Source organism: Sander vitreus, chromosome 20 (assembly GCF_031162955.1).
Source record: "Sander vitreus isolate 19-12246 chromosome 20, sanVit1, whole genome shotgun sequence".
Classification (NCBI taxonomy): domain Eukaryota; kingdom Metazoa; phylum Chordata; class Actinopteri; order Perciformes; family Percidae; genus Sander; species Sander vitreus.
The window spans coordinates 2,433,672-2,461,623 of record NC_135874.1 but is presented as its reverse complement, the minus strand read 5'-3'; the positions used below and the strand labels follow the sequence as shown (position 1 = coordinate 2,461,623).

Sequence of the window (27,952 nt, the reverse complement as noted above, 5' to 3'; positions counted from 1 at the left end):
CCTCGTCATTCAATACCTAAGGAGTACATTTCATCAGTGTCAGTGAGCCCGTACGTGCAGAATGCAGAATGCTAATAATGTTTGTGATTGGCTGTTTAGCGTTACACGTTGTAGAGGCAGGCAGAAAAAAACTCTACGTTACACAGAAAGACGGAGCTCACATAGTAGGAGCTGTATTGGTACTGGTTATTTTTTAACAATACCCAGACCTAGGTGTTACTACTCTATTATGAAATGATTTAAAATGTTCATACAGCTCTAATCTCAATTTTCATCTTTCCTGCAGGTTCCTGAGGGTTAACCAGCAATTTGTGCAATTTTTTTTCTTTAAAGCTATAGTAGTTTCTGTCTCCCCCATGAGGAATTCTAAGTAATGACAACAACTATTACAAGTCATACGTGATCGCGCCCCCACCCCTCCTCCACGCAGTTGCTAGTATGCAAGGAGAACACAGAGGATTGAAAAAATATGATGGACTCTTCAGAAGAGGTAATTATCTTCACTCAAGTTTCTGCACGTGAAAGTCGCCAGACAACACAATCTTCTGAACATAGCCATACTGACAAATACAGAGAGAGTTGTGTGGAGCTGATAGTCTTAATTAGCTTTGTAGCAACTCATTTGGCAATTTCTTGAATGTAACGGACATTCAATAATATAAAATAGTTCTAGCACTATAGTTTTAACATTGTGGAGATTAACTCATTTTTTAGTCTCTTACACTGACAGGGGATATTTAAAAATTGTTCTCATTGTCAACATACTTCCCATGAAAACACTAATGTATCCACTAACGTATTGTGTGTGATATATTTTCTTCCTCTGTGCCATAGAGCTCCATTGTTGTCCAAAAACTATTAAAACCACATCAATTGAACTGAAATTGAAAAGAAGCCACTTTCCTAGTTCAAACACATCTGATGTGTGAGAGGAACATAATCAGAGTGGGGACACTTTGAGATGCAGTGTGAACACATCCTCACGTCATGGTGCAGAAATGTCGAGCGTGGCCGTCCACAGTGACAAACCCACCCATCACCCTGCCATTGTTAGCACTACGCCGCAGATTAGCACTGGGGCAGCTCGGCACAGTGTGTGGGAAGTGCTGCTACCATTCTCACGTATGACACAACAGGAGCCATAACAGGCTGACCTACATCTGAGAGACTGCATTCCAGTTCAGCTCTCAGGTCAGTGAACTACAAACAAGCACAATGACCGGTGAGAGCCATCCACCAAAATCCACCTCTGAGTATCTAGTGTGTAAAGAATTCAGACATGTGTGTGTCTGTGTATGAGTGATTGAGACTGCACTCGAGACACACCCAGAGTTCAGTGTGTCATTGCTCTTAAACAAGGTTATGTCACTCTAATTGTGACACTGGTGCACTGTTGTGTGTTCTATAAATATTAATTAGTACAAAGATGGAAATCACACTGACAATGACATTTATAGCAGTGGAGGAAGCTTTTCTCAGCTTTCTCCTCGAGACGGAAAAACTTTTTTGTTTTCTCTGAAGTTCAACTGGAAGAGCAAAGAAAGGTTGCCTGGGAACTGGACAAACCTATTATTTTTAATAATATTATTATTATCATTAGCATATGTTAGCAAATTAAGTGTCTACTCTGCTCTCCAGTTAAAATTGTCCATCTCAATTTCAGCTTTCTACAAACCAACTTCTTTTTCATCTTTTTAAAATGTATATAAATAAAAAAAATCCCCAACATTAGAGAAACATGAGTTTGACAGGAGGACAGCGATATTAAGGTCAGTGCATCTCGCGGTACAGGAAGCAGCAGGTTGTGCAGAAAGACTGCGCCTCAAACGAACACATCACAATATTTTCACAGTTTAATGGTGATGTTCTATCAACATTAGCATAAAATAACATCCCCATTAGCTGCCGCCTAGACGACCAGTTAGTGTGTGTGTGCCTGTGTGTGTGTGCGCGTGATACTCAAGGAATCCAGTGTCCATGTAAGCCAGCACAGCAGAATGATGCAACAAAGCAGCAACAACAAGCTGTCATCCAACCGTTGCTTAGCTGCGTTATGCTTTACTTTCTGGCCACACTGAAAAATGTAGGGGGACGTTCTTGATCTATTTTTGTTTGTGTTTGTGTTTGCATGCAGGTGTCAGCCCTGCTCACAGTTGCATGTATCTATAGTATGTGAGGACGTGGCTGAGAGTGGAGGGGCGTCAGCAACATCAGTAACATATTAAAACATGCTGCTGCGATCATAGAAGGGCATGTATCGGGTCTTTGCATCCACAACCATGCGCGCGCACACACACCCCTGCTGTCCAAGCGGCCATCTAAATACCGACACACACAAGACAGCTCGAGCTGGCGGTCTCAATTGAATTTGCTCTGCATGCGTCTGCCTATCTACATGCCTACACCGACAAAGCCCAGCCCATCCCCCTTTGCTACAGCTCTCTGTGTCTCCCTTGCCTCCTCCTCCTTTTTTATCACAACAAAACAGCCGATCTGCTCCCATATGCCCCGCTGGCCTCCTCAGCCTCATGCTGGCCGGGTGTGCCGGGGCACGATGAGGGCGAAAGCTACTTACGGGCTGCTGAGGAGGCTACTCCATGGTGATGGCTCGTCCGCTAGCAAGAACTACCCCCCCATTCCACCCCCATCCTTCCTCTGCAGTCTGCCTGTCTCTTCCCCTCTCTCCAAACATCTGGATGCAACAGCATCAGGTTCACTCAAGGACACACTGGAACAGGATCTCCTTTGGAAAATAACCAACAATTATTTTCATTATCGATTCAGAGGTATTTTTTACGATCAATATATTAATTAATTAGTCTGAAATGTCCCACATCATTCTCCCCTTTTTTCCTGTCTTTTTTAAATACACACATGGTTTAACAATAAGGCGTTGCCCAATGACCCGGGGCAAGTAAAAAGCCACTTAGGACAAATTTATTATAACAACCCACAAAAAAAGGGGTTCAATCATTTTTCCTGATCATCAATGTATCATAAATAACATTATACAGGATTGGAACCTGCTTACAGTTCCACATTGATTTCCAGGTCTTTTAATAAACGATCCTACGCTATCAGTGCTGTTAAAGTGTTTGCATTAAATATTGCTTATTTGCAGTTATTGTAGGAACTAAAAAAATACAAATGTTACAACTCAAACTCTTTGACGTAGTGGAAATAACGGGACCTAAAAATGTATGACGTCAAAGAAATTATAGATAGAAACTAATAAAAAACAAATATTTGTATAGGGGCCAGTCAAAATTGACTTCGGGCCAGTAGAATCTTTTTTCACTTGCCCATGTTGAATACAGATTTATTTTTTTGTTCTATCAGATAGTCAGTGAATTAGACAGTTTAAACAAGTGAGTGTGATGAATGTTATGTGTTTAAAAAGACAAACATCCTAGAAATAAAGCTTTGAAAGTGTGTGCAAGTCTCTCTGTGGGTCTCTTTATATACATGTTTGGATTAACAACTCAGCAGGACCAAAGATCGTCTTCGAGGCACTTAAGAGTCGAAAAAGTACATATTTAGGCTGGAAACAAACCATCTATAAAACTGTAATAGCACTTATCCTGCAACAACAAACAGCGCCAACAAGCAGGAACAAAAAAACAAAAAACAAAACAGAAGCCCATTAAAGTTAGTCCAGGTTACAGGTGCAGCTGTCGACCGCTGTTACTGTTATTGGATCCGACCTCAGACGGTAGCGCCAACAGGGCTGAAGCTGCTGACACAGACAGACCCAGCGGGGAACGTCAGTGTGGAAAACCTCCATCTGCCACCTTCTTCCATTTCAAATAAAGCAGCCCTGGGATTCAGTGCACTAAGGGCAAGTAATGCATCACAGGACTGAATGATAAGAGTGACAACAGGTGGAGAAGGAGGAGGAATGACACACAAATACACAGAAAGAAAACCATAAATCTAAAGCCCCTTTCACACACGGATAACATAACATTGCTGGCTTCACCTGTTACAGTAGAGGCGTTATTCAGACATGAGCTACAATGACCACCTGATATTTAGCACCTGGTGTGAGGGAAGGAGCAGTTGCACGTCTGACAAAACAGCACGCGTTAATAAAAAAAGAATAATAATATCAGTGTGGCCGGGTTGGCTCAGTGGGTAGAGCAGGCACACACATACTTAGAGGTTTATGCCTCGACGCAGAGGTCCAGGGTTTGAATCCGACCTGTGACAATTTCCTGGATGTCTTCCCCCTCTCTCTCCCCTTTCTCACCTAGCTGTGCTGTCAAATAAAGGTGGAAAAGCCCAAAAAATAATCTTTAAAAAAAAGAAAAATAATAATATCAAGGAGGAGTGTTTGGACAAAGGACAAGGACACTCGCCACTAGGCCTCCAACTGATGATTATACAGGTGCTGGTCATATAATTAGAATATCATGAAAAAGTTGATTTATTTCAGTAATTCCATTCAAAAAGTGAAACTTGTATAATGTATACATTCATTCCACACAGACTGATATATTTCAAGTGTTTATTTCTTTTAATTTTGATGATCATAACTGACAACAATATTGAAAACACCTGGTTCCACACTCTTATCAGCTAATTAACTCAAAACACCTACAAAGGCCTTTAAATGGTCTCTCAGTCTAGTTCTGTAGGCTACACAATCATGAGGAAGACTTGACAGCTGTCCAAAAGACGACCATTGACACCTTGCACGAGGAGGGCAAGACACAAAAGGTAATTGCTAAAGAGGCTGGCTGTTCACAAAGCTTTGTGTCCAAGCACATTAATAGAGAGGCGAAGGGAAGGAAAAGATGTGGTGGAAAAAAGTGTACAAGCATAGGGATAACCGCACCCTGGAGAGGATTGTGAAACAAAACTCATTAAAAAATGTGGAAGAGATTCACAAAGAGTGGACTGCAGCTGGAGTCAGTACTTCAAGAACCACCACGCACCGACGTATGCAAGACATGGGTTTCTCTTTCTCTTGAACAAGACACAGCGTCAGAAGCGTCTCGCCTGGGCTAAAGACAAAAAGGACTGGACTGCTGCTGAGTGGTCCAAAGTTATGTTCTCTGATGAGAGTAAATCTTGCATTTCCTTTGGAAATCAAGGTCCCAGAGTCTGGAGGAAGAGAGGAGAGGCACAGAATCCACGTTGCTTGAAGTCCAGTGTAAGGTTTCCACAGTCAGTGATGGTTTGGGGTGCCATGTCATCTGCTGGTGTTGGTCCACTGTGTTTTCTGAGGTCCAGGGTCCACGCAGCTGTCTACCAGGAAGTTTTAGAGCACTTCATGTTTCCTGCTGCTGACCAACTTTATGGAGATGCAGATTTCATTTTCCAACAGGACTTGGCACCTGCACACATTGTCAAAGCTACTAGTACCTGGTTTAAGGACCATGGTATACCTGTTGGCCAGCAAACTCGCCTGACCTTAACCCCATAGAAAACATATGGGGTATTGTGAAGAGGATGATGCGATGCGACAGACCCAACAATGCAGAAGAGCTGAAGGCCACTATCAGAGCAACCTGGGCTCTCATAACACCTGAGCAGTGCCACAGACTGATCGACTCCATGCCACGCCGCATTGCTGCAGTAATTCAGGCAAAAGGAGCCCCAACTAAGTATTGAGTGCTGTACATGCTCATACTTTTCATGTTCATACTTTTCAGTTGGCCAACATTTCTAAAAATCCTTTTTTGTATTGGTCTTAAGTAATATTCTTTCAGACATTCTTCATGTCAAATCTCAAATTAATCTTAATTGCCATCTCACTCACACACACACACACGCGCAAACTCCCAGGCAAAACCATTTTTCGTCTCACAATCCTGTGTTCAGACTTAACAAATCACTGTGTTTACCGAGCCAAGCCAGCAACATGGGAAGTGCGCCATCCTCGCCATGACGACAAGCTCTACAAGAACTTGGGAAGAAAGGGAGCACTGTGTTGTCTATATGTGTCGGCATTAAACTGCCAAACAACATGACACTAAACAAAATGGAAACGCTCCACTTGAAAAGTAATGACTCGACAAACTGCAGTTTAGAAACAAAAACCCACTGTGTGACAATGAAGGCAGGACGTTTGCTGGACCAGGTGCGAGGAGTGGGGAAATTGTTTTTTTTAAAGACAAACATCTGCCTCGCGTACGTCTTATTCAGACAAAGACAGAGAGAGGATGGTGGTCCCCATTGGCCGCCGAGGCTCAGGGCCCGTCGGCACAAAGGCTCGTGTCAGCAGACGGCAGCTGCTGTGGCGGGTGACGGAGCACCCAGTTTGTTTTGGGGGACAAAGGCGAGCGGCCGACCAGTGCCAACGCATCTAATCCTTCTGCAAGTCAAACCTCAGCAGTCATCTGCCGTAACTTAGTTTGGAGAGATGCAGACAAAGGCTGAGGGACGGACATCACTGACTCTGAATCAGCTTCAACTCCATTGGTGCTTATCAAAACGTGTGACACAGTACTGCAGGACTCTGGCAATGACACATTAACGAAAACACTGACTCACTTCATGCCTATGAAGTAAGCGTCTTCTCTTCATGTTGTGCAGATGAGGAATATGATGGAAACAAATTGTGAAATGAAGACTTTACTAGTTTAATGATAGTCAGACAGATTATTTTAAGGGTGAGAGGATGGAAGAATAAAGGGGTGCTGTCAATCCCCCCAAAAAATGTTAATCACAAAAAAAGTAATGAGACTTTAAGTAGTGAAATGTTTAGGGAGGGTTCGTTTGAAACTTTATGAATTAACTTCCATGCAGACTGAGACTTTTTTGCACCTAGTGGCCAATAGTGGTACTGCATATTCAGGCATTTCTGGTTTAGGTTCAACTTACACAAAAATCGTCGTATAATCACGTATGTGAATTTTTTACATGCGGGAAAACCTTTGACTCCTCTACCATTGCCAGTAGACAAGTATGTCTTTTTTTTCACCTGGTGTGTAACGTTCGACGTCATGGACGTGCCTAAAAACGGGTATGGTTCATTTCCACAGGGGCGTTTTTGGATGTGAGAGATCGTGGTACAAAGGTTTAATATTTACTATGAATCAGACCACAGGAAGCAAAGTTTGGGTAAACTCAGCGCCTTCATTCTAATAATAGTGCTTTCCATTTGTACTCGGAAGTCGGATTTTCTGAGGTCAAAGTCGGAAACACGCCCCCTGACCTCGGCTTTCCGAGTACCCCGAGCTAAAATTCCAACATGGCTGTGCAACAGTTGTGAAAGCTGTAGTAACATACAGTTATAAGCCCTTCTGTCTTATTTGTGTCTCACTAAATCAGCCATACACACAGACCTGTCAAACTTCTATCTGTGGACATATTAGTATACACAAAAAACAGCGTAATGCATTGTTATAAACTGACATTGCTAACAATGGCTAACCTGGCTGGAGCTAATAAAAACAATGAAAATCCAACTTGTAAATGGAACGCATTCAACTCGGGTGTGACGTCATTCCCAGCTTCGGCTTCCGAGTTCCGAGGTAAATGGAATGCACTATGACCAGCTTCTTGCACTGCATGTTGAATTGGCTCAGAGAGTTGGGGTGTGTCCTCTCTCAGCGTGTAGAGCCTGGCTGGATTAGATTACTGAGGGTTAATGAGGACTGGAGCCCACTGATCCACCCAAAGCAACTATTAGTCCTGTCTTTAGTATTTTAAAGCTGGTCATCAATATTATAAATGAATAGCTATGCCAGTGTTAAACACTGAATAATCTAATTTCATCCTTTATGTGCACCTAAAACTGCTCTGATGGTTTTGTGGTGAACAACATGGACGTGATAATGGAGAAATGGTTCCCTGATCGTGTGAAGACTCTGGGTTGGGTTCTCAGGATGATTATTATAATATGATACATGTTACACATATTCAGTGAAGTGCTACAGTACATACTTTGATCTGAGGCTGTTTTTCTTGGTCTGGGCCCCTTAGTTCCAATGAAGAGACACCTTAATGCTGCAGCATGCAATGATATTTAAGAGATAGTGTGCTTTCAACTTTGTGTCAACATTTTGGGGATGTCCCTTTCCTGTTTTTATCTTGACAATGGCCCCCCTGTGCCCAATGCCAGCTCCACAACAGTGTATTTCACAAATAGCTGTGGAAGAACTTGACTGGCCTGCACAGAGCTCTGACCGTAAACCCATCCAACACCTTCTGGAGTAACTGGAACGCAGACAGAAACAGGCCATTTTTTCGTTGCTGTGGTATTTTATAATCTAAATCAACAGTATGACAAATGCACATTCCATCACAGACACGAGGCTCATGCCTCAGCAGCGACTCATTAACAGGCTTAGCCTCGTTATGCTGGACAGTCCCTGAGGGGACAGTGGGGGGAGGGGAGGGGGGCAAATCCACTATTGTGTGTACACTCCGGTTCCCCTTCTAATGATTAAGATGGAGGGTATATCTCTGTACTAACAACCTGTCAGTCATGACATCTCTCTTGATAACTCTTTATTAAGTCTAGTAGTCCCGACTCAGGCCGTGTCCACTGTAAGTAGGATATTGTGAAATCATCCTTTGCTCTCAGTTGAGGCTTCCATCCACAATAAAGATGGTATTATATGGGCCCAAGTTCACGTTAACGGTGTGGTACTCATTATTTCGGAGGAGCCCTTCTGAAAATGTGAGTTCACAGGTAGTTACGTACACTGATGTTTTTTGGAAATGTCCATGGAAGTTACTTTAATAACAGTTTTTCCTACTATAAATATAAATATATATTGCAGATAAAACATCTCTTGAGGCATGAAGATGCATGGCTTGTGAAAGGAACTACTTCATTATCCACTGCTACACATTCAGAAATAACTGTCTTGGAGTTAAGTTTTCAAATCACTGTCTCGTTGTCTCTTTATGTGTGAACGCACCACAACTGTATGAACTGCTGAATGTGTTAACATTCATGCCAATTTATTAAGATGAGCTTCATGCTAAAATGTGGGAGAGATACAGGGCCTGATGGGAGACCACGGTCACTAAACAGTCACCATATGGCAGATCTAAGTCAGTCATTCCCATGGAGGATAAGTCACCTCCACCCCCCACCCTGGCTGATTTAACCCATCTGGCTCCAAGAAAGCAGCCCACTGTCGATCGGCTTGACTTAGGTTTTGACTCAGTTTGCTCTGATTTAATGTGGATTTCGTGAATTTTCCGTCTACTAAACATGGAGTCCTTTACGGTCACCAAACAGGCAACTATCAGGAGCAGTCATCAGTTTAAACTCGCTGTCCTGTTTGCCAGAGATAGAGCAGTAATTGTTGTGCACTCCACAACCCCGCATCCTTTGTGCTGCACAGCGAGGACACGCTATGATCATAATAATGACTGTGCTATTTGATGATGAGAAAGCCAAGTGGCCAGGTGTTTGGAGGAGTGACACTGAGCAGGGTTGGAACTTCTCTTCTCAAGTACTACTACTTTAAAAATACTTTGTCACTTTTCCATGTGTACAACCAACAAAATGCATGCCTTCCAGGAGAGACTTGTCCGAAAGTGTGCATCGCGTGATGCAGCCAGGAGAAAGACAGGGCTGACGGCTTGTCAGCCCTTTTGCTTTCAGGTGTGGTCAGAAAACCTACTTGGTTTGAGTCAAACAGCAGGACATTTGATTAAAATAAACAAAATGGGACCAACTCCATTTATTCACCACAGTGGATCAGCCAATGGGTTCGTCTCACTCTCAGTGTTTATGTGCATGTTAGGGGTGATACGGTTCATGAAAAAACATCCAAACCGCTCGGTTCGCATGTCTCGGTTCACATGTCTCGGTTCTCTTGTCTCGGTTCGGAGCGTGTGTGTGTCGCACGGTTCGTCAGTACACTGTTAATGTGCACTAACCACTTACTGCCGTAGTGCCTACTTTCGACACCTATGTTAAAACACTTACTGGAAACGACGAGGGGGATGAGCGTGACGAACGCAACACATGGCAGCTGATTGGATGATGGCTTGCTGCTCCCGAATTTCAAAACAGACTCTAATGGCGTCTTGTTCTGAATACGATCTCGTATTTTACATAAATAGTTCACCGAAAAGTGTTTCTGAAAACATTTTAAGTGAGAAATAGGCCATACAGTTGCTGAATCTGTCTGTTGTATCGACAAAGGTCAGTTTAAAAGATTTTTCGTCAGATTTTGAGAGGCGCCGAACCGACCGCTCCTCAGGTGGAGTGTGGAGTGCTGCAGGTCACGTCACATGCAGAAATGGTAAGTGGGAGAGATAAGGAAGGCTGCCCGGAGTTGGAGGATGCGCCAGCGTCGTATATAGTCTGGTGTGTGGGAACATTTTGGATTTCATGTTACCTATGATGGCAGCAGAAATAAAACAATAGATAGAACTGCCACTGTATGCATGTATTGTGCAACATGCATTCAATATGCTAATTTTAGCTATATATATCATATGCTGAAGTATATTTCTGGAGTGTTAAAGATTAAAAGAAAAAATAAGAACCATACAGAACCGAAAACCGTGACCCTAAAACCGTGATACGAACCGAACCGTGGATTTTGTGAACCGTACCACCCCTAGTGCATGTTATGTGGCTCAGTCACACTGCACAATGCTGTTTCGTGCAGATCAGCAGTAAAGAGGCACTAAGCTGAAGCATGAACATTTCAGCAGCTTCCAGCAAACAGCCACCACTCATCTGTGTATTGGAATGAGATTTGCATTCATGGATTAATATTAATCCAGGGTACAAGCGGCCGAAATGGGTTTCCTCAGGAGGGTGGGTGAGAAGCTCAGTCATCCGTGAGGAGCTCGGAGTAGAGCCGCTGCTCCTTTGCGTCGAAAGGAGCCAGTTGAGGTTGTTCGGGCATCTGGTAAGGATGCCCCCTGGGCGCCTCCCTAGGGAGGTGTTCCAGGCACGTCCAGCTGGGAGGAGGCCTCGGGGAAGACCCAGGACTAGGATTATATCTCCAACCTGGCCTGTGAACGCCTTGGGATCCCCCATTCGGAGCTGGTTAATGTGGCTCGGGAAAGGGAAGTTTGGGGTCCCCTGCTGGAGCTGCTACCCCCGCGACCCGATACCGGATAAGCGGACAAAGATGGATGAATGGGATTAATATTAATATCACTCTATCCTCCGTCGGCTCTGAGCTTTTCAAATTTTAATATGCAGCCACGGCTGAGTCATATCAACATTCAAATCCTGTTTAAAAACCTACCTCTTCAAACTGGCATACTCAGTGTAATTTGATAGTATTTGTCTGTTGTTGTTCATTGCTTTGTAATTCTGTGTGGTCTTTGTAATTTGTTGTGCATCTGTTTTTTGTTGTTGTTTTTTTTAACTATTTGTTCATGTAAGGTGTCCTTGAGTATCAAGAAAGGCACCCATAAATAAAATGTATTATTGTTTTTATTATTATTATTATTATTATTATTATTATTATTATTATAGGAGATGAGAATTCCCAGAGGGTGTGGTTATGTCATCATTACAACATTATGGTCTGGTCAGAAAACCAGCAGAGATCGGTACACACAAATCACTGGTGTTAATGGAACAAGACTAAAATATAGCTCCTATACAGAAGGGCAGAAGTTGCTTTTTAAGCACATCTCAGATTCAGCTTGTCAGGCTTTCAACTTTATTTAGTCTCAGCTGTGCTTTGTCAGACTCAGCTATGCTTTAGGATGAATGATGTTATGCCAAATGCCACCCCAAGAATGCTAACATAGCATGCAACAAGCATGTTAACAACTATTCAATTCAATTAAAATTTTCTAATCATAACAGAAGTTATCTCAGGACACTTTTTATATAGAGCAGCTCCCCATGAGCAAGCACTTGGTGCGACGGTGGAGAGGAAAAACCTCCTGGCTGCTAATATTCTCAAGTTCAGCACGTCATATTTAATATTTACGTATCATGTTGATGTTAGAATGCTCAGGCTTAAATTATTTTTCCCAAGTTCATCAAGCTGCAAAGGTCAGGTCCACAAGGGTTTGAACTATATCAGAACCTTTAGTGTGAAGCATTTTAGCATGCTAATGTTAGCATCTAACAGTTGTCAGATATTTTACTATGAAACAACCAGCAGGCCGTGCCATTACCATGCCCCGAATGGTAATACCAGAAAAAAACATCCTTAAAAACATTAAAACTCATGAACTTGTTCAGCTAAAATCAGTCTCAAACTGTAAACATGGCACACAGTTCTCCCTGATGCTCCCCTTCTTCTTTCCTCCCACCATCTTTTCTTTTCTGACCTGGTCTCTATGTGGTCAAACAGATGCTGCCAGCGGTCGTTGACGTCCTTCAGCTTGTCGTTGATCTCCGTCTCTTTTGTCTTGTTGCTGGCTATGATGAGTTGTTCTCCGAGCTGCTTCAAATGGGTTTTATTCTCACTGAACAGGTTGATCTCTTCCATGCAGTCCTAATGGAGAAACACAGAACAAAGAGGGCGGAATAAGAACATTTCAAACCACCAGTGATTATGTGTGATACTCATTTAATCATTTCTCTACAGGATTTAGTAAATCAACATATTAAGTCTGACATTAAGGACAGAGTTGGCTTCATACCAGCTAAAGTAAGGAAAAATTAAAATATGTAACATTCCCTAAAACAAACACAATCAAAATCAACCACACTTTCAGAAAGTGTTCATGTCTCATGAAAAGTTTGTTTCCTCAAAATGCCATGTAGCATTTAATGTTTAATTTGATTTACCCTTTACTTTAGGCAGAAAATCATGACAACTTTTTATTTTTTTTTGCATTTGAGGAAATTATATAAATTAGCAACATAATATTGCTGGAATGAAACACAAACAAACACAAAAGAAAGAAAATAGAAAAAAAAATGAAAAAATACACTGTGTTTGACGCACACACACACATTATATATATATATATATATATATATATATATATATATATATATATATATATATATATATACACACATACATACACACACACACACACACACACACATTTGTAGTTGTAGTTTCTATAACCAATTGCCTTTACTCCCCTCCCTGCCCCTCCTAGTCACCCCCGCACAGACACTTACAAATGAAAGGGGCCGTGAGTTCGCCACAAAACAAACCCGCGTGGCCCTGCTGGGGGCTCCAACAGCTGTCGTCCCTTTAACAATCAGGAGGGAATTCACAACTTTTTGAAAAGCCCAGAGCGTCCCTCCACCACCCGGCCCGACATGTCCTGACACACAGCAGCTCAGAATGCAGAGGTGATGCAGCAAAATAGACGATTGTGATTGGTTTAAAGACATCAATAAATTTAGAGCATGTTTTTCTCCCATCCCGGAATGCTGTGTGGACTAGCCAGACCCTCCTGTGCAGCGCTGTGGAGGAGGTCTGGCAATGCAAGACATAAGTCCAATCCCCAGGCCATTGTAACTAGTGGTTAGGTATCTACTGTTTATCGGGACAGAAGTGTCTTCTTTGCTGCGGCCTCCTACCTTCTTGAGTTTCTCCACCATCTCCTCGATGTTGAGGTCCGAGTTGTGCGCGACCTTGTTCTCCATCTGCGTCAGCCACTCGCACAGCTCCTTGTTCTTCTCATTGAAGATGATCCACGCATTCAGACGATCTGCGATCTCCTGTTTACGCAGAGACACCTGACACAAAGAAATGAAATAAACTTTATTACTTTTACATGCTACGTCATATGCCTAATCTACGTCTTACTATCACCAATACAGATATACCCTGTAATCTTATTTTAAAGTGTTGTCTTTTGCGGTTTCAAAGGCTGCATTACAGTAAAGTGATGTGATTTTCTGAACTTACCAGACCTACTAGCTGTTTTATTATTTGCCTTTACCCACCTAATCATTATGTCCACATTATTGATGATCATTTATCAAAACTGTCATTGTGAAAGCACCAACAGTCAACCCTACAATATCGCCGCAATATCGACATCCATGTATTTGGTCAAAAATATTGTGATAATTGATTTTCTCCATATCGCCCAGTCCTAATTGAAAACTATAATATCTTGGGTAAACTTTTCCACCCCGTGTAGATCAGCACACAGTCACACAAAGCTACAAGTGCAAATACACAAACAAAGACTCAGTGAAACAAACACACAGACAGTAAAAAGTAAAAGTCAGTATGATCACCACCACTACTTCCCCTCCCCCCAAACTAATTTCAATACAAAAGCTCTTCTTCCTGAAGCCTCTCAGCTCATTACAACATTTCTCCCCTGTCACCATCTGTTCCCCCATCCCCGCTATGCCCCTCACTTCCCCCAACCCAGACATGTTGGTCACTTCAGTCGCCATAAGATTTACTAACTTAACTCCTCAGGGCTTAGGCTTTTAATAATGATGACCGGAAACAAAAGAAATAGTGAACTCTGTGGTTAAAAAGCAGTCTGTGCATAAACACTGCAGATTTGAGAACTGTCACATTACTCCTTTTCAAATCAAACATTAAAAAAATTAAGTTTCTGCATAAAGCCTTTTCCCCTCCCTCGGCCTCTTCGTCCTGGAGCAGTTTGAGGAGCTAAATGGTCTCACCTGACACACACACACACACACACACACACACACACACACACACACACACAAAGTAAGTGACTATTTGACCTGAGTTGTGTTATCTAGCACTTCTTGGATGGGCTAGCTTGGATTTTAAATATAGTCCCATAGAAAACAAGTAAGATCATTTTTAAAAAAGGGTCCCGAAGGAGCTAAAAGGTTTAATGGTCATGGACTTTATATGAACTCTCTCTGTAGGACGCCACAGTTTGCACCAGTGATACTTTTCTTGGTGATTTCATTTCATTTGATGTGAGCCAAATTACATACATCACTTAAAATACAAGCTTTTCCAAGTCAATACCAACTCATGCTGTGCATTGTACATTACATACACCCAACATTGTTCCAAGGATTTTATTTGAAACTTGAGTGGCGACCCCAAAGTTTTCCAGAGATACCAAATATGCCAGGCTGAATTTGGGAAAATGTGTATGAAATTATGCACGAGCAGCACAACCAGACTTTTTCAATTTGACTGAATGGAGCAGCCATTGAAACAAAAGTCTTGGGTAATTCTATTACTGAACTATTCAGTTCAGTCATTGTAAATATCATACAGCTTTAATGATGAGCTGAAGAAATAATATATACATGATTCTCTCAGATATTGTGTAACAAGATGATTTTTACAACCTTAAAGATATTAAAGGGCACCACATGTTAAGGCGTTAAAAATTGGTCTAAAAGTAAGAAAAAGTTGGTTGACAGTGTCATGCGCTCTTACTGTGCACTTTATATGAATCTCTGCACCAGCAATATCTTGAAATGACTTCCCAGGGTCATTTAAGTTCAAGCCAGATAAAACAAAACTTGAATACAAGTTTTAAAAAACATTTTCAGTCATGTTTTTGCCATACTAAAAACATTACCTACACAGAACTACAAAGTAAAGTACTTTCACAAATGGAATAGGGTCAAATAAAAAGCAGATAAAGAGCAGAAGCAGCTTATTTTAACAGGTAAATGTTTGATCCAGACTTGAGTCCCGTCTGGTTTAGTGTATGACAGCCAGCAGACTAACCTTGAGGCAGAGTTCCTCCCACTGACAGTGCAGGTGCTCCGCCTGCTCCTGCAATAGCAGGACGTCGTCAGCAATGATGTACTGGGACAGATCCGTCTTCATGGTGCTCAGCTCCGTCAGGCTCTCAGCCCAGTCATCCAGGGAGTCCTCGTTCTCCTGCATACCATAACACACCGACCACCACAACAAACCGTCAACGACCCCCCTGTCCACTCACAGCTCGCTGTCTCACAGCTACACCCCTAATGTTTCTCTCTGCCAGGCCCCTTTCTCTCTCTGTCTCTCTTTCTCCCTGCCCAGAGAGAGGATTAAGGGCCACAGACTGCAGGCCGGGCCAGGGGGGAGGGGTGAGTGTGGAGGGGGAGGGGATTGAGGGTGGGGGAGGAGGATAAAGGCTGGGATGGGTCTCGGAGGATGAGTTGAGTCAAACCTGTTTTAAACTTGGCTTTCTTTGCTTTCTTGGGACTTTAAGTGATTGTTTCCAGTCAAACTCAAACTGCCTGAAAGCACCAAGTCTGTTTGTAGTTATTCCACTGTCTGCTGATGTCCTTACACTGTCTGTATCTCTGTACCTGTAGTTTATATATTTTGAAAAGGGGCGTTTAGGGCTGCTAACTGCTATGAAAAGTTACATGAATGTGAGCCTGTCATATATGATTCCATAGATAAGACTCTTGTCTTTTTGTCTTGACATTGTGGTCAGTTCAGAAAGAATGATCTGTTGTGAAAATAATCCCAGTACAATGCACAGCAAAGTATAAACCTGAATCCTTAAAGGAGTACTTCCATATTCCGTGAAATGTGTTTATTCAGGGGGTCTGGGTTGAAATGGGTTTCAAATGATTCCATTCTTTGAAAATGTTCTTAACCATGTTTGAGACTGCTTCAAACAGTGGATACATCTCTCCACCAGTGCAGCCATTGGAAATTCCTCCTAAATTCAAAACTTGTCTGACATTGATACACCTAAAACTGCTACTATTTGAGGTTTCTCTGAATGAGCAAAGCCAAAAACAGACGGAGGGAGGGAGTCCTGGTCAAAATATATATAAAAAATGTATTATCGGTGACATATTCTGTCCCAAGTTACTCAGCTGGAAAATCAGCCTTTGGCTCCACCCACTGAGGTTTACCCAGCCAATGAGATTACTGCTGCCGGCAGAGTGGCTCTGTCTCTCCACTGTATGTTCTGTAGAAATAAAACTCTGCCAGTGGACGGAACCATTCAAAATATACTTCAGCATTATGGGACATTGTAATTTGGGTGACCAGCTGTTTGCAGATGTACAGGTTTAACAGCATTAACAATTAGCTGGTTGAATGCCTGATGTTTGCCTTATGAGTTAGCATACGTAGGCGAATTGCAACAGACAGTGAAGAATATGTACTGTTTGTGTTTCAGATGTTGCTAGGTCACTAAGGGTGGAAAAGGGAAAAGAGAAAGACCCTGCCCTGAAGTAGGAGCTGAAAGTGTTACAGGAACTGTGGTCAGAGGAACTTAAAAATCCCCAATGCAGATGTACCTTGTTGTATTTCTCGGCACTCTGCAGATCATCGTCAAACTCTGGCATCGACTGGTTCAGTCTGTTCTTCAGTTCCTTCAGCTGCAGCATGCTGCCTGCTAGCCCGGCCTCGCAGCGCTCCCAGTTCTGAGACATAATTTAAAAAAACATTGATCATCCATATCAATGCACTGGGTTCTTAAACAGCTGATTGGCTTAGAGAATGAGCAGAGAGCTATTTGGACTAAAAGTGGATTGCTCCTTTTTTACATATATACCTGGGCAAATTACCAGATAATCTCATGTCCCATGATAAGTACCTATATACCTATAGAGCAGTGTTTCTCAAATGGGGGTACATGTACCCCTAGGGGTACTTTGGAGTACTGCAGGGGGTACATGAAAAAAATGCTAATTTAAAGTGATGGATTCTAAACATTTGAAATGTAGCATTTAAATGTTTTTGTTTAAAAAAAAGAAAGGTTGTTGTTGAGTGAACCTATCACTGCTGGCGCTGTATTCTACCTCTTTATATTGACTTATTTTTCTACCAAAAATTATTTTTTCCACTGTTCAGGGGGTACTTGGCTTAAAAAAGCAATTCAAAGGGGGTACAATATTGAAAAAAGTTTGAGAAACACTGCTATAGAGGGTTTTCACCGACGTCACGTTCTGGGTGGTAACCTGGATGCATGGCCATATTGGAGGCACTCGGTGTAAACAACTGAATGGAGTAATGGAGTATTGTGCACTTTGGATACTTTAATACTTAATGTCTAAACAACAGAAAAGCTCATCAAAACGCGTCCAAGATGCAAAGGCATGGAAGGACTTGGACCACAAAAAAAGGCACGATATTTTGAGAAATTACAGTTTACTGGCGGTGCAGATCCCTACAAGTTGGCTCTCTCTTCTTGGATCCATGGCGACCCGGTGATTCTTCCTTCAGTTGCATATCCCGATATAATCAACTACATGGTTTTCTCGCCGAGCCCATACAGCGTTAGACCTTAAATCCTACAAAAGTTTGGAGGCTTATAACCAGATGGTGTGTGGATGGGTGAGGGATATGCGCAGTACCAAGTCATTAACGACCGTTGTGTTGTGAATGCCAAAGTAAGTAATGCAATAACATCTTTAATCAACCTAACCTTAACTGTATGATATCATTGTGATACTCAAAGTGTAGCCAAGTGACTCTCAATAGTTTTTTTTTTTCAATTCAAAGACCGAACGAGACAGAGTTTTCCCTCGTAGATCCTAGTTGAGCTTTGCCAACCACAAGCACCTCCTTTCCTCTGATAACTTCTGACATTCCTCTCCCTGGTTTTTAATAACTTTTGGAAGTCGATAATATTCCAAATGTTTTTCTCGGTCTGACTTATTGGTACAACCTAAAACACAGCAATAATTAACCATTTTCCTTAACGCTGTTCGGGATCTACTTCAGTGCCTGTGCTTTGTTGTGATGCGGAGTACCTCCAACATGGCGACTTCGGGTCTGATGACGCGCCATGAAAACCCTCTATAAATCCTTCTTGTTGCAAGCAAGAAAGCCATCACACGGAAGTGGCTGTGGATAAATCCGGCATCTAAGGATGATTGGATTGACAGGACAGCCTAATAAACTGTATTATAGACTGACCTTTTCCTTAAGGTTACAATTTGACCACTATATTAAGGTCTCGAGAAAATGGTCTGTTTTGTGAGGAATGTAACCCACTCTAATTGTAAATCCCTGTTTTTTTTCCAGTGTGTTTTGCCTGCACTGTAGTATGGCCCATGTCTATTTTTTTTCTATTACCCTCTTTTCTTTCTTTACTGTTCTTGTTTAAACCTGAAAAAACAATAAAAAGAAAGTTTAAAAAAAGAGAGAGAATGAGCAGAGAGCTATTACACTCCTTTATCGCGGACTTCCTAAACATGTCCACTGTCTTTAATAACCATTAATTAGAGCAGATTGGATTAACTTGGCTGCTCTCAGGCAAACAGAAGCCGTCAGAGGCTACAGGGAACAAATGAAGGATTGAGACGTTTCCACAGAGACAAGACAGGTGTTTGTCCTTGTTGAATAAACAAAAACTCAACTCTTACAATCAGACTCTACTGTATTGTAGCTACCTGCAGCTGATTGAGGGCAGGAGGACACTGAAAAGGTGGCTGTACTGTACTTGGTTCCTGTTCCCTCTTTTTAAGCTGTAATGAGCCTTTCCTGCAACATGTTTAACATGGGTTTGCCTACATTTAGTGGGTGCACTACAGTACTGTAAAACAACGGGGAACTGAAGCTGTTATCTCTGCTCTCTTCAAAGTCACCAGACTCCTTTGACAAAAACAGTTTACAGTTTACTTCACAGAACACGGGAGTTGCTGCTCTACCGCTGCCTCTATCAGTTACTTTGTTTGTGGTACTGTGTGACTTTGGTGGGTTTTTGTTTTGTTTTTTGGAAACATTTTATTAAAAACAGAATCAAGTTTTGAAAATAGATATTTTGTAAAGTTTAGATTTTAAACAGGAAAAAGACACAAACAACAAAGTGACAGAGCACAACAAATTATACACAAAAGGCAAAGAAATAAAAATACAAAATATAAACAAAAAAAGGCACCCCACTTAGTTGGAATCATATGCATACATACAAGTCTGCGAAATATGATAGAAACAGCTGCCATATATGAAAAAACTTGTCAGTGTTTACTCTCATATTGTACTTAATTTACTCAAGTTTCAAGAAAAACATTACATCTTTAAGCCGACTTTGGTGTTTTAAAGGGTTAGTTCGGAGTCACCAAAGTCACACATTTCAGAGAATTGGCCGACTGAGATCAAAACTGTGCAGTGAAATACACCAACAAGATGTTCCTGACAGCATCACTTTATCTCCTACTAAACCACAGTAACAACTTGACACGGAGCGACAGATTACCTTGACGATCGCCTCGGTGAGTTCCATTCTCCGGCCCAGCAAGCTGTGGATGTTGTCCCACTCCTCCTGCAGGGATCCCAGATCCGTCTGCAGCCGAGCCTGGGTCTCCTCGTCCCCCATGGAGAAGAGCTGCCGGCCGACTTCCAGAGTGTGGATGAAACTGCACTGATACCTCTGGAACAAAAGCTCTGTGTGCTGAGGAGCAAGATGGAGGATAGAGAAGGTTAAAGATGATTCTTTTTTTTTTGTTTTAAAGGAAAAGGGAGGAGACAGAGAGAAACCAAGAGAGAAGGTTAGCCAATGAGCTGTTCTGTGGTCTTTACAGCGAAGGGCTTACTGGTGCCTTTTAGTGAGAAGCTGTTTATTGTATCTTCACTCAAAATCAAATTAAATCCCATCTCTTCTTTTCATGGTAATCAAAGCATCAGAATGGAAACGCTCTTCCTCATTTGTTTTTAAATGTAATCAGCATCAATTGTTTCCTCTTCCTAAATCTCAAAATCAGCCCTCAGACAGCTGTTTTTTTCTGTCTGAATAAACAACTGTTCTATAGACCATCAACTCTCTGCAGGAGTCTTTGACAGTCCTGGAAATGTACCATAAAACTGTTTGGTTGTTTCTGGAAAGCCTGACAAGTGCACAGAGTACTTTCTAAAAAATTAGGGCCAGAGGTAAAAGGTAGCCTTTAGTCAAGCACTGTACTTACTGTAAGTACAAGTTTGAGGTTCTTGTAGTTTACATTAGTAAAAACTTAAAGGGGTGGTTCAGAATTTTGGACATAGGACCTCATTTCCAAGTTAGCCAGTGTGTTATTTATCAGTGGAGACCGTTCAACACTTTTCATCCAGTCCTTCCAGTTGCAGAGTTCGCTGGTGCTAGGCTAGCGCAAGTCAACAGTATCTGCTAGCCTGCCACTAAAAACAGTCTTACCCACTCCACAGTACACCCGAGGCAAATAAATTATAACACCAGACTATCGATGTAAATGTCTGTGTTGATAGAATAATGTTAGAAATAGTAATTAGTAGTCGTAGTACAGCAAAATTATATTTAGACTAGCGATAGAAAGAACTACAACACCACGGAATAAAAAAAAAAAAGAGCAATAGTGGTCAGTTGCATGGAGGTAGGAAAATTAAGACCTGTTTAAAATGATTTAAATCCTAGAACACAATACTTAAGCAAATTTTAGACTTTTTAATACCCCGCGGAAACCCTGCCACTAACTTCCTCACAAAATGTAGAAAATTCCCATAGTTTCCGTGTCTGTAATAACTGATTCCCTGATATTCCAGCCCTGCGGCTGTCTGTCTCACCTGGAGGTCCTGGAGGGAGCGTGGCAGCTGCTGCAGGCTGCAGCGAGCCGGTCCGGCTGGGGGGAGGAGGGTCTTTGTCTCGGACAGGAACCTCTGCAGCTTCCTCAGGCTGCGCCCGTACAGATGCCAGTGTTTCACCAGCCCCTCCACGAGGGAGCACCGCTGGTCCACCCGCTGCACCGCCCCCTGCCAGTGCTCCCTGAGCTGGGCCAGCTTCAGGAGGAAGTCACTCCTGGGCACATTAACAGTAACAGTAAGGAAGCATTGTGTGGGTTTATATTATATTGACACCAATCCAGTACCATTTTGTTCATAGGACTTGTCTGACCTCTCGCAAGCTGTATCTAATGAAAGTTATTGGTGATGCCACTTTATGTTTGCTGAAGATCTTGGGCACGCTTTTAACTTCGGGCTTAAGATGACTTTTTTGGCATACACACATATGTATACACATATATATATATATATATATATATATATATATATATATATATATATATATATATATATATATATATATATATATATATATATATATATATATTTATTTGATAGGACAGCTTAGACATGAAATGGGAGAGAGAGGGGGAATAACATGCAGCAGAGGGCCGCAGGTCGGAATTCAACCTCCTGAACCTCTGTACACAACTGGAAAGTGACTTTTAGTAAAATAAAGAGAGTGAGGCAAACACACCTTCCTTTTTCCTTCCTTTTATCATTTTTGGGGGGCATTTTAGGCCTTTATTAGAGAGGACAGCTGAAGACATGAAAGGGGGAGTGACATGCAGAAATGGGCCAATGGTTTAGAATTGAACCAATGGCCGCTGTAACGAGGACTAAGCCGCTGCAAATGGGGCAGGGTGCACGCTCAACCAGATGAGCCACCCCGGCGCCCCTGGTAACAATTCTTTACATGTTCTGGGAGTAATGAGTGTTTCCTCCGACTTGATGTCATTCATATTGGGGACAGCCGCACAGAAAATGGTTGGAGTGTGCTGGAAGCCCCCCACACACTTGGGTTTTTTTTTCTCAACATTGTTTATATGGAACTTTCAACAGGCCGCAATAATGGAGCTTCAGACGAGAATGTGGACATGTGGCTTCTAGCAGCTGAGTCGTTAAAGGGGTGATAGAATGCATAACCGAGTTTACCTCGTCATAGTTGAATTACGACAGTTCGGTGGGTATAATAGGCATACATAGTACCTCAAAGTCCCATTGACATCCCTTTTCCTATGCAAATCTCACAATTTGAAACTGCTGCTGAAAACGGGCGACTCAACAAACAACAAAGCTCATAGTTGACGTCAACTCTGTGGCTGTACCTTATTTGGCTCTAGTCTCTACCTTTGTCACGCCCCAAAATGTACATACACCACTGACCTGAGATCAGCTTAGTCTTCTGAATAGGTCGCGCAGATCTCAGAAATGTTATAGATTGTTTGTCTGCTATTTCATTATTAAATTCACTTCTGAGACTTTTTTATGCGAGAAATCAACTATGTAAAGCTCCAATATGGGCCGTTTTACAAAAATTGATGGCTAATTACAAATTAGCCATCCGCGGGCTCTGCGGCCTGCCGGCCACAGGCTGCCGGCATTTGGTAGTCCAGTAACCCATAAATGGTGACTTTGCCCTGGGTATGGAGCGCCGCGGGCTGCCCTCTCTCGTCAGGCTGTGTGGAGCTCCTGAAGTCCGACACCATCTTACCAAATTTGCAATTAGCCATCAATTTTTGTAAAACGGCCCATATTTGAGCTTTACATAGTTGATTTCTTGCATAAAAAAGTCTCAGAAGTGAATTTAGTAATGAACAATGTATAACATTGCAGTGTCTGAAATATGAGACCTGCTGTCTCGTCTCCACTGTGTGTGTGTATGTGCTTTGCTCAACCAATCAGCGCGCAGCTCATCTAAATATTCATGAGCATGCCATATTTGGAAGAAAAGATCTCGTTCCAAAATCGGCCATTCCACAGGGTAGCGTTAGGGCCCATAGAATAGCACTCTGGCCATTTTCAGGCCAACCAATGTTACATACCCTATTAGGAGACCTTAAGGAACAGTGTGAAATGCCCTATATAATCATTCTATCACCCCTTTAAAGAAATGGCAATAAGCCAGAGCACGTTTTTCTCCTATCCCAGAAAGTCACTTTTCAGTTGGATCTTCTCACCTATCCTCCACCTCTCCTTTCTGCAGCAGATGAAGAGCTTCAGTGACCACTGAATGAAGGATCTGGTGACCAGTGGACAGCTCTGCCTGAAACCGCTGAAAACACCAGGAGAGAGCAGCAGATTACATCTCTGTGTGTCTGTAGTGTTTGTGTGAAGACTTGTGAGTGAGTGCGTTAGTCATGTGTGATACCTTGTGTGTGCAGAGTTGCTGTCTGAGGCCGATGTAGGAGCCGGCTACATCCACAGTCAGGCTGTCCTCCATCTTCTGCAGGAAAGACATCCAGCTCTCACACTTCTGCTCAAAGCTCTTCCGCCTCAGTGCTGCCGTCTGCAGCTCGCTACACACCCAACAACAAAAACAACACTTCTGAAAAGCTGAACCTGAAAGCTACTGTACATAGTAGTACATTTTATTTCATGTACAGTGCCTTGCAAAAGTATTCACCCCCCTTGGCTTTTTACCTATTTTGTTACATTACAGCCTTTAGTTCAATGTTTTTTTTTATCTGAATTTTATGTGATGGATCAGAACACAATAGTCTAAGTTGGTGAAGTGAAATGAGAAAAATATATACATAAAACTATTTTTAAGAAATAAAAAACTGAAAATTGGCATGTGCGTATGTATTCACCCCCTTTGTTACGAAGCCCATAAAAAGCTCTGGTGCAACCAATTACCTTCAGAAGTCACATAATTAGTGAAATGATGTCCACCTGTGTGCAATCTAAGTGTCACAATGATCTGTCATTACATATACACACCTTTTTTGAAAGGCCCCAGATGCTGCAACACCTAAGCAAAAGGCACCACTAACCAAACACTGCCATGAAGACCAAGGAACTCTCCAAACAAGTAACGGACAATGTTGTTGAGAAGTACAAGTCAGGTTTAGGTTATAAAAAAATATCCAAATCTTTGATGATCACCAGGAGCACCATCAAATCTGTCATAACCAAATGGAAAGAACATGGCACAACAGCAAACCTGCAAAGAGACGGCCACCCACCAAAACTCACGGACCGGGCAAGGAGGGCATTAATCAGAGAGGCAGCACAGAGACCTAAGGTAACCCTGGAGGGGCTGCAGATTTCCACAGCAGAGACTGGAGTATCTGTACATAGGACGAAAATAAGCCGTACACTCTTGGCTTTATGGCAGAGTGGCCAGAAGAAAGCCATTACTTTCAGCAAAAAACAAAATGGCACGTTTTGAGTTTGCGAAAAGGCATGTGGGAGACTCCCAAAAATGTATGGCGGAAGGTGCGCTGGTCTGATGAGACTAAAATGTAACTTTTCGGCCATCAAAGAAAACGCTATGTCTGGCGCAAACCCATCACATCACCCAAAGAACACCATCCCCACAGTGAAACATGGTGGTGGCAGCATCATGCTGTGGTGATGTTTTTCAGCAGCCGGGACTGGGAAACTGGTCAGAGTTGATGGAAAGATGGTGCCAAATACAGGGATATTCTTGAGCAAAACCTGTACCACTCTGTGTGTGATTTGAGGCAAGGACAGAGGTTCACCTTCCAGCGGGACAATGACACCATTGTCACTGATCCTTATTTTTAAACTATGCAGGTAGTGTACAATCACCACCACCAAATATGCACACTAAGTCAAAAAAATTCCCTTCAACCCTAGGGAAAACACTGAAAAACATCATGCAGCTATATTCATTCTTTAGTCCACAGTTTGGCATATTCATGGGATCTGACCTGCAGGCCTCCTCGGCTCTGGCGGCGACGTCGGCCCAGCTGTGGTTGAGGCGTTGCAGGCGGCGTGCTGCAGCGTTGCCCAGCGTCAGGCTGCAGCTCTGCTCATTCAGCACATCCAGGTCAGCAGTCAGGCCGCTCAGCTCCAGGAGGCCAGACTGGAAACATGTATGGTGGCATCAGATCACAAGAGACTGGACGACTGCACGCATGGCATCACAGCTGAGGAACACTACATGCTACACATGGTCTGTGTTCTTCTGTCACCATTTAGTCTCAGACTTTTTTTTTTCACTTCTTGACATTTTTCTGGTGAGATCCCCTTTCATATACCAAATTTAACATTCATTCTGTATGTCCTTTGGTTGTGGTTTTTATATAAGATGTTACAAGTTTCTACCACAACCTCACATGTAATTTTGTATTTCTTCAAAGTAATTTGTATTTTATGTTCTGTGAAACAAATAAACTAAAATAAATAATCTCCATTTAACACATCTTTAAGTATGTCGGTGAGTACTTAATATATTTTTTTCCTAAAACAAATTTGTCATTTCAACCTTTAAACTTATTAAGAAATTTGAGATTGAAATTGCAGTCTTTACACCAACATATACGAAAAGTATATGTACTCACAAAAGTACTCACAATTAAAAAGGAAAATTTAACATCTACAATTACATGAAAACGGAGCAAACTCCATCTGCTGAAGATCTTGTGATACCATCAAAAGCTCCAGTATAGCTACAATACGGACTCAAGGCCTCGAAACAATTTTTTTCCAGAAATGACACAAGAATTTGATACTGGAATCATCAAAAAATGTCTAAAAAGTTGGTTTGTACTAAAAATAGTTTGAAAAATAAAATATCTCAATCTTTCTGCCAACTCATTTTATCTGCTTGTTTTAAATTTAACAATTCCAGACATCTTTAATTCAAAGTAAAAGTACTTGTTTGGTGGATTACAACAGAGAGGATGCAGCAGCACTACAGTCATTCATAAACTCCATTCCGCACCTTACTTATCTGTGTTTATATAAGGGTGTTTATTGTGTAAATAAGTTTGTTTTATTATTATAACCTATTTCTTATACTTTATATTTTTTCTCCTATGTCTACTTAATGTGTATTTGTGTTATTCTGATGTGTATACATTTTTTTTCTTTTGAGCTGCTGTAGCACAGGAATTTCCCCAGTGTGGAATTAAAGTCTATCTTATCATGCTGTCTCACCTGGTCTGCTGTCTGATTCACAGCGTGCAGACGCGCCTGCCAAAGCTCCAGGTTTCCCTCCAGTGACTCCAGGACGCTTTCAAACTCCTGCAGACGCTGGAGCTCCTCCTACATGCAGACATGACAAAGGACACACACCCATCCGTGTCTTAAATTTATAGCCATAGGCATAGATGCAGGGGATACGTCCCCTCCAATATTTAGAGGTAGATTTGTCCCCCTCAAAATATATGAAAGACAACCCACTCCCAAAAAAGAGGTGAAATAACCATTCAGGGGGCTCAAAACATGTATGGAAAACAAGAACTGTTGTCTACCTTGTGCTACATTGGGGGGATAAAGAACACAACAGGAGCGTAACAAATAAATGTATGTTTTCTTGTGATTTCATGTCTTTTATGTAGATTTAAATGGTGGAGCTTCTGGCTTTAACAGATTTGTTGTTGAGATGTTCATGATTCCTAAAAAAAAAAAAGCATCCTGACACACGTGTGATGTTTTGAATATGCAGAAAGTTTTGAACAATACAGAATAATATTTCAGTTCACATAAATAGACATTTGCACAATACATTGTTGCATACAAATTCACCAGAATGTAGGAAATGAAGTGTTTGTTGCTCTACATTTTATTGGGGAGGAACCCCAGACCCCCCCTCCCCCAATGTTGAAACTAAACCTGTGCCCTTGTTCTTGGCTCACCCTGGACATCCCATAGACAGACTTATTCATTAATTAAGTCTTACCTGCAGCTGACCCAGCTTCCCGGTCACTGTCTGGCTGAGCTGCTGAACACCACGGGACAGCAGCCGGCTCTTTGATTGGACCAGACTGGCAGCTGAAGGTTCCAGGTGGCCACTGACATCCTTGGAGGCCTCCAGCACAGCCTGCAGGTCAGACTGCAGAGCGCCCGTTCTCTCCAGGACACTCTGGAGCACAGGTGGACAGGGACAAACAGGGATACAGATTTAGGTGAATAAATAAGAGGACTGGAGAGCTTCCATAGCATGTAGAGTTAGTCAAGTGACTAGTGAGGTTGTTTTGCAACTGGAGGGCTGGACTTATTTATTTATTGTGAATGAATGAGTCAAGATAGATTGTAGCCGATCCCTCTCGCCCCGGTTACAAACTGTTTGAACCCCTCCCCTCTGGCAGGAGGCTGCAGTCCAAAACTGCTTACAGACTAAACAGACTATACATCTGCCCCTACTATATATTGTTTACACTCTGCACTCAACCCATTCCGCCTCCTTTAACTTGTGCTTAACAGCTATTTTGTGTGTGTGTGTGTGTGTGTGTGTGTATATATATATATATATATATATATAGAGAGAGAGAGAGAGAGAGAGAGAGAGAGAGAGAGAGAGAGAGACCGGTCCGCATACAGTAAAGGCTGTGTTACTTTATTTGACTGAAATATATGCATTTACCTGTTATATCTATATCTTTATATATATATATATATATATATATATATATATATATATATATATATATATATATATATATATATATATATATATG

General features: G+C 42.0%; 1 protein-coding gene across 7 annotated transcripts in view; it reads right to left on the bottom strand.

Moving 5' to 3' along the window:
- The window catches only part of LOC144535340 (nesprin-2-like), a 114,185-nt gene that overhangs the window by 31,510 nt on the left and 54,723 nt on the right, over nt 1-27,952 (bottom strand). For all 7 annotated transcript variants that reach the window (XM_078277757.1, XM_078277758.1, XM_078277756.1 and 4 more), the window contains 11 exons: nt 27,175-27,357; nt 26,430-26,537; nt 25,199-25,353; nt 23,671-23,818; nt 23,480-23,574; nt 21,303-21,534; nt 19,987-20,181; nt 17,081-17,206; nt 15,558-15,713; nt 13,442-13,600; nt 12,226-12,392 (listed from right to left, as the gene is read on the bottom strand). In XM_078277757.1, coding sequence (XP_078133883.1) covers nt 12,226-12,392; nt 13,442-13,600; nt 15,558-15,713; nt 17,081-17,206; nt 19,987-20,181; nt 21,303-21,534; nt 23,480-23,574; nt 23,671-23,818; nt 25,199-25,353; nt 26,430-26,537; nt 27,175-27,357 — 1,724 coding nt within the window. The remainder of the gene's footprint in view (nt 1-12,225; nt 12,393-13,441; nt 13,601-15,557; nt 15,714-17,080; nt 17,207-19,986; nt 20,182-21,302; nt 21,535-23,479; nt 23,575-23,670; nt 23,819-25,198; nt 25,354-26,429; nt 26,538-27,174; nt 27,358-27,952) is intronic.